The sequence below is a fragment of the Pieris napi genome, chromosome Z (genome assembly GCF_905475465.1).
Source record: "Pieris napi chromosome Z, ilPieNapi1.2, whole genome shotgun sequence".
Lineage (NCBI taxonomy): Eukaryota > Metazoa > Arthropoda > Insecta > Lepidoptera > Pieridae > Pieris > Pieris napi.
The window spans coordinates 12,382,451-12,389,619 of NC_062259.1; the positions used below are offsets into that span (position 1 = coordinate 12,382,451).

Genomic DNA, 7,169 nt, shown 5'->3' on the forward strand with positions numbered 1-7,169 from the left:
ATATGTTATTGCATAGGGGGGCAACGTCCGGCCTACGGGATGCCCAAAAAGGGCAGTCATCGCAGCCCATAGATTTTTTTTGGTTAACATGTACATATACAGACAGATTACTAATTCTTAATATCTGTATTCTAGAGTTGACCATACTCTATACATCTGGGAAAAATGACGTATTGACAAGGTCTACTGTCAAAAGTTAAAACTGACAAATCAACAATAAACAACATACTTAGGTACTCGTAAGACAGTATTTATCTCTAAAAATTATAAACTAAATAATAACCATTATAATTATCTATAGAGTACTAGTTTCGTCGGTGAATAGTATTAAAATATTAACATGAAAGAAGTTTAATATTTGTTGTATTTTTAAGGTCTTCTCGTCTAGTGCTTAGCTTTTTGTTTACTTCAGTGCTTTTTGATACTTTACCTTTAAGCTCTGTAAACTGTATTCCATTTTATTTCTGTGATGGTTATGTCTTTTATATGAGATGGAAATGAATGTGGATCAAGTGAATGAGGGTATAAAGGTTATCGGTGATTTGGGTGATATTCAAATTGCGGAAATAAGTGACAATGAAGAATGTGAAAAACCAGTCCCTTCGAAGGACTTATCGATTATCCCTAAATCCCTTCTTCAAAGCTCTACAGTACCAGTTTTTGGAAATATATCTGTGAGTGACTCGGATAACGTGCAATTCGGTAACAACACTTATTTCAATGGTCCTGTAACAATTAAGCAAGTGATAAAGAACAATGGTGTTGAAAATGCTTCTTATACTGTAACTGATGACGAACAAGATAGTGGAGTATCTCCACGGTCTAAATCTGGAGATAAAAAATGTTAGTAAATTTAAAATTGTTCTTAATTTTTCAATGTCATATTATGGCCTTGTACTTATAAAAAATAGTTTCCTTAACAGTTTTTAACTGACTCATTATTCTAAATATTCCTATTATATTAAAAATTATTATTATACCTAGTAGTGACAGGATTAGTGTTATAATTAGTAATAATTTTCATTTATCTAGTCGTAATGTATAAGACCTTATTTATATTCACTTATTTATTCATTAATTTAATTCCATGAAGGCACGATCTTTCGGCTTAGTAGTTTGTGTACATGGCAGTGACAACATATTGATCACCCTTTTCCTACTTGCCTTTACAGTTAAAGTTTTATAAAGCTTAATTTAACGGTTGAGTAGAAGTCATTGTGGTTAAACATACAATTTATACAGTTATACCTCGTAAAAACTAAATCAATCTTATATTACTATACTAAGATAAAATTTAAATTTTTCTTTTAATTATATTATGATAAAACAAACTGTTGGTCAATGATTTTATTAAAAGTGTTAAGGGGGTAGTGAGTGTTTGAGATGAAATCCAACTCTAAGAGTGGTTTAGTTCTTACATGTAAGGGAGGCCATAGCCGTCCTTTTTGTAATTATTACTAATGCATTACAGCTCAAAAGACACAGAAGTTTACTAGATGGAATAAAAACCATATAATAGCACTAAGTTTTGGAATATTAATTGTAGTGCTCATTGTAACCCTCACAGTAAATTACGTACTATATCAAAATTCACAAACAACACCGAGTTCCACTAAACCAGAGGCATATAACTCAAGTATGTATTGACAAATTATTATGGTTAATAATATTGGTGCTATTGTTTGATTGGTTTAAAAATTTAGATATTATGAGTTCAATGACATTCTTTATACTAGAGCCACATTAGGAAAGTTTTCATAGTAAAAACCCACCCAATTCAGAAAAACTAAATCAATTTAATTGCACTCTTTTAACTTCAATTCTCTTTTGTCTCTTTCTGAAAAAAAAAAACTGAGAATCTTGTAAACTTAGTAATGAAAACTAACTTAAACATATTGTATATGTATTTAATGTATATAATGTAGCTCTGGTAGGCAATATCGACCCATCCATAGTAAAGTTTGCATCTTTCAGCTTGCAATAGAATATTGGGTGTCTGCGATGAGAATGTTCAAATGGTTGCGTTATCCATCATATTACAATTAACAATCATGTTGGTTTTCCTATCATTACTAACACGAGGTGGTCCAGTACTTGATAAGAATAATCATGAAAATTGTGTAAAGCACTGTACAAACTTGTGCACTAACGAAGGTATGTTGGAGTTTTTTTTAATAAACAAAATTCAGAGAAGCTTTGCTTGTGATTGTCTATAGCTAAGTGTATTTGCTTGTGACAAAGAGCAAATAGAGTGTTGTCCGTTACGAGATTTTACTACTAAGTAAAATGACATGGATGCCTGAATGTTCTATTAGCACGGGTACGAGGTGCATGCTTGCTTTTATATATTGTATGTATAATTAAGGTTTTGCTAGTATTGTCGATTGTGCTTAAACACTATGAACCTTATACAGTGGTTAAGTGTTTCGCTCTATATCTCGTGATAAAATAAACGCGACGAGACATTCTTTAAGTATTATGAAGCCAAATTTATACAAAATGGAAACCACTTTAAAAGTTTACGTTATATAATTATGATTGATAAATTTATAATAGATTTGATTAATAATTAACAAATTAAAAAAAACTTTAATTTAAATTATTAATACTGATTTGCGGGTCGATTTTTACGTCTAAAACAGTTATGAAAAGGAAAATGCTTATATTTTGTTCAGCAACAAAGGCACACAAGACAGATTAGTCGACACCTGCGCCTGTACTCCGCAGCAATAGCCTAAGTTAGAGAGTACTGACTCAGTCATCAACGATATGTCGCTACAGTGTGGTACACTTTCATTGATGAATTTAAGTTATTTAAGTATTCTCAACATTGCTACGTATGTTAAATAGTCTTCCAATTATTTTGGAAATTAAAAATAATTTTCTTAGCTTGAGTGTACAGGTACAACCCCCCTACTTCCCCCTAGGTACAACCCCCCTACTTCCCCCTAGGTACAACCCCTATATATCGATGAAGCCCCCTAAAGTGTTTGTACACTCGGTTTGAATTTCGTATCAAATAGCTGTTTCAATCTTGCAGTGTTATAGTTTTTGATATTTCTGTTATAGCCACGCTTGGTTTATATTTAGTATAGTTAGTAGGATTGGTTTGAGGCTTAAGGCCCTATATCAGCACGAATTGCTTTGTCAGTGTCTCGGGGTGGACTGTGGTACGCAGGCCCGTAATAACAATTAGTTATGTAAAACATTAAATTATAATAATATATACATTTTCGTCATAAAATTAATTCAATGTGTCAAAAATTGGCTATGTAGTTGTTTAAATCGTGTATCGATCTTTCAAAATGTATACATAAACTATTCAACTCCACCATATATTTTTTCCATTCGCCCTACTTTCCCCCCCTTGACGAAACGATGACGAAAAATGGCAAGAAATAATGTACTCTTTTGGAGATTGGCCAGATAGGTCCTTAATATAAATTTAATAGAATTGTGCGTATTAAAAAAACATTTCTCGAATAAGGTACCCCTAAAATTCCATTAAATAAATGTTGGCAACACTCGGATATTATGGCTTATGCCTTAGTCCATATGCGGTTGGGTTTTATAAAAGGTCCTATATACTGTTTTCAGGTGGACCAGATATTATATCGCCTGAATACCTTCGCTTCGTATCTAGAATTGATTGGCTAGCGCAGCCAGAAGAAGGTGCATTGGATCTCCTAAAACTACCAGCACCGTGGGTGATAATCACGCACACTGCCACAGAGACTTGTAAGAGCCAGGTAAATTTTTAAAACGATTATTTTGTGTGTTAGAGTCCTTCATTAATGCTCGATGTTCGTCTCAGCCGGGGATCGAACCCGGGACCCATGGATTCGCGGTCAGGGGTACTAACCACTAGACCAATGAGTCGTCGTTAAATGCCGTTAATGTCGTTAAATAGCTACGTCAAATGCGTCTTGAATTTGCTATTTAAACTTAAATAATTTGCTGGGTGTAGAATCTATGTATCTATCTTTCAATAAAGTCACAGTTCTTCCTTCCTTCCTTTAATAAGAGTATAACTTTTTTACTCTAGAATCATGAAAAAATATATATAATATCTATAGATATGTAGTAGTATATAGATATACTAAAAGAGACTAATTAATATATATATTAATGTAAGTAAGTGTAGTAAGTGTAGTCGAAATAATAACATGCCCAATTGTAAATAAACTTCTTGAAGCCGATTGAAAAATATCTCTTGATATATTTTAGTTTAAAATATATACTTCTTTATCAATATGAAACATCAATTTATATTCAAAATGCGAGTCGTAATCGCTACGAATCGTTTCTTTTCTTAAGAAAAGGGTTTGCTCGAAGTGATTATACGTGACTGGAAGAAGCTTTTTCCCGCTTTTAGACCTGTGTTTATTGTCGTAAATAATGTAGCGATAAATGACAAACAAATTAATTTCAAACTTCGGTATTTTGTATTTTGCCTTGTCCGATAATGAAACTCAGCTGCAAGTATTAGACCGAACAATATTAATTCATCGGGAAATCCCTAGGTATAATTAATTATATTTTTGGTTTTGAGTTGGTTTGATTTGTCTTTCGTGCGTATGATAAGAGATGACTCAACGGGACTGTTTTGTGTATATTTTTCAGTGCTAGTGGAATAATGATAAAGATAGACAGTTTGATGAAATTCATTTATTATTCGATTCTGGGGGTCCCGTGCCCCGTGTATGGGGCATAATGCTTACTGGTTTGGTGTAAGTTACTTTTTTGAGTCATGGCGTCATCATTTTTTGAGGCGGTCATAGTATCTTGTATTTCACAGTTTAAATACTATCGAAATCGTTCAATTGTTGAAAAAAGGTCAGAACAGAAATGGTGCAAATTTAAAAGAAAAATTTACAATGATTGCCCATGTATTTGGCGATTTACTCGCATCGCATCGAATCGAATCAAATCGATTATATATTTTTTTCCTATTTCAGAGTGAATGTGTACTGCGTGTGCGTTCGATACAAACATTTCACATTGAATCCCGAGGATGGTATGACATCGGATACAATTTCTTAGTCGGCGGCGACGGATCCATCTACTACGGTAGAGGATGGGACTACATAGGCTCTCATACACTGTACTACAACAAGTACTCAATAGGAATTGCATTCATAGGAACATTTAACACCATTGTACCCCCAAAGCGTCAAATAGAAGCGTGCCAAAGATTAATTAAACTAGGTGTTAAGTTAGGAAAAATTGCGAAAGACTATAAATTATTAGCCCATAGACAACTTATGTCTACACTAAGCCCCGGTGACACAGTGTTTAATGTAATCAAAACATGGCCGCATTTCGTTTCTAACTTCACGTCGGTGGATGATATCTTGCCGAGGTATTGATTTAATGTTCGTTTAAGTTAAATAAAAATATGTTTTTCAATTATTATACATAATGGATATTATGATTGTTTAATTGTACATAAATGTAAAATATATTTAGTATGCAGTAAATGCTGTATCCGTTCAATGTATCTTGTTGTTATATATTATACAGTAGAAACTATAAATATTACGTCTAACTTAAGGTAACTTATAGTCTTAAGGCCCTGATGACGGCCTTATTATAAAATGTGGGTTATATCCATAATACCATGTTTTATAAAAAGGCCAGTTTTAATTTAGTACCTTGTCTACCATATCGTTCTATGTAAAATACATGGTGCCCAATACATCAGCGTCATGAACGAACTGGGCGATAGGGCAGGTATTGGCAAACCCCAGAAAATTAATTCAATGTTACGTATATGTATCAATTTCGCTCTATGATTGTGTTGAAAAAAGAAAAACCAATATTGGCAATTCTCATAAAATTTAGTCCGAATTCCAAAGTGAGTAATACTCACAAATTTTGTTTTAAATAATTTTCTGGGGTCAGCGTGCCGCCGAACGCTACCGTTGTTTGGCTTCTTATCGTTGCTCTGTTATTAATTAGTACTAATTACACTCTAAGAGGGCTTCCGTATGCGTAGCCGACCTTTACAGAATTGGTACGCTCTTTTCTTGAAGGACCCTAAGTCGAGTTGGTACAGGAAATACTGCAGTGGGGAACTGGTTCCACATAGTGTGGGTGCGCGGCAAAAACTGCCTTAAAACGCTCAGTTGTGGAACGATGTGATACGGGTGGAATTTGGTATTGTCGGTTTTAATCTGAACAACTATTCATTGGCCTTTTTGTACTTTACACTAATATTTATCTTTACTGGTTTGTTATTATAATACTATTTTTCTTATATATCGGATATCGTAGTGACCTGGTATATAAGGCATAATATATAGGTTAATGTAGATATGTTATTTTAAATAATGAAATAAAATAATATTGTTGTTCGGTATTTCTATGTGGGCAATTAAGGCATACTCAGGCAGATAACCTGCATGTCTAAGACCAAAAATCTAAATTTGTCAGGCACAAGACTAATTTGTGTATAAAATAAAAATGATTAAAGAAACGGATGCAATCCAAGGGTAGGGTTCTTTGATATGTGACTTAAATGATTAATGTTAAATTTTGTAATTTTTTTTTTAGTTATTAATTTTTTTTTATGATAATACACTGCCAATATTCTTATGAAGCCATATATAGTGTTACGGTTTCTATACAATATGTATTACCAGTCGTTTTTTTTAAATGCCTTTGGGATAAATCTTTCGGTACCTCTCCATTACTGGACGTTGGCCGTCGGTCTTGTGACACGTGTCTTGTCTTCTGATTCTTGAGGCCATGTTTTGTTTCCTTCTTTGTTTGTTTACTCTTGATTTTAACCATCATAAATAATTGAAGGCTGTAGCGGTCATAGCGAAATACGTGTACATTTTTTCAAATTAATAGCGAAAAATATTACATACTTTCAACCTTAATGAGATGTGCATCAAGTTATTTAAGTTAATTGATGAGTACGTAATTATTTTTGTTTATTTGTAATTTTAAGGGATGATATGAAAATAATTGATATTCGTGACTTGTGTTTCGATATATTATGTATGTGTAGTACATGTGTATTACATACAATTGTAGGTTATTTGTAAATGCTATTTTTAAAAATCCTCGTCAATAGTATAAATGGGAATTGTAATATTTACATATGGGGCCATTCTAGTATTACGTATTTGATTTTCTGATTTGGTGATTAGGTCAATAGT

The 7,169-nt window shown here is 32.9% G+C and overlaps 1 protein-coding gene across 2 annotated transcripts; it reads left to right on the top strand.

Moving 5' to 3' along the window:
- The first annotated feature begins 210 nt into the window (after positions 1–210).
- On the top strand, positions 211–7,169 carry LOC125062750 (peptidoglycan-recognition protein LF-like). 2 transcript variants are annotated; one of them, XM_047668862.1, is made up of 5 exons: positions 211–843; positions 1,472–1,636; positions 1,975–2,154; positions 3,598–3,749; positions 4,959–7,169. In XM_047668862.1, exons 1-5 carry the CDS (start codon positions 492–494, stop codon positions 5,367–5,369), a joined length of 1,260 nt encoding a protein of 419 aa, XP_047524818.1. In that variant the 5' UTR covers positions 211–491; the 3' UTR covers positions 5,370–7,169. The 2 variants fall into 2 exon arrangements, with proteins under 2 accessions (XP_047524818.1, XP_047524819.1); XM_047668863.1 differs by lacking the exon at positions 1,975–2,154 and having other exon boundaries at positions 4,959–6,221.

What these genes read in the sequence shown, in the direction of transcription:
- LOC125062750 (XM_047668862.1), top strand. Translation starts at nt 492, where the DNA reads ATGGAAATGAATGTGGATCAAGTGAATGAGGGTATAAAGGTTATCGGT. An exon ending in ACCAGAGGCATATAACTCAA is followed by an intron (nt 1,637 to 1,974) that starts GTATGTATTGAC and finishes TGCATCTTTCAG; the next exon opens with CTTGCAATAGAATATTGGGT. An exon ending in AAACTTGTGCACTAACGAAG is followed by an intron (nt 2,155 to 3,597) that starts GTATGTTGGAGT and finishes TACTGTTTTCAG; the next exon opens with GTGGACCAGATATTATATCG.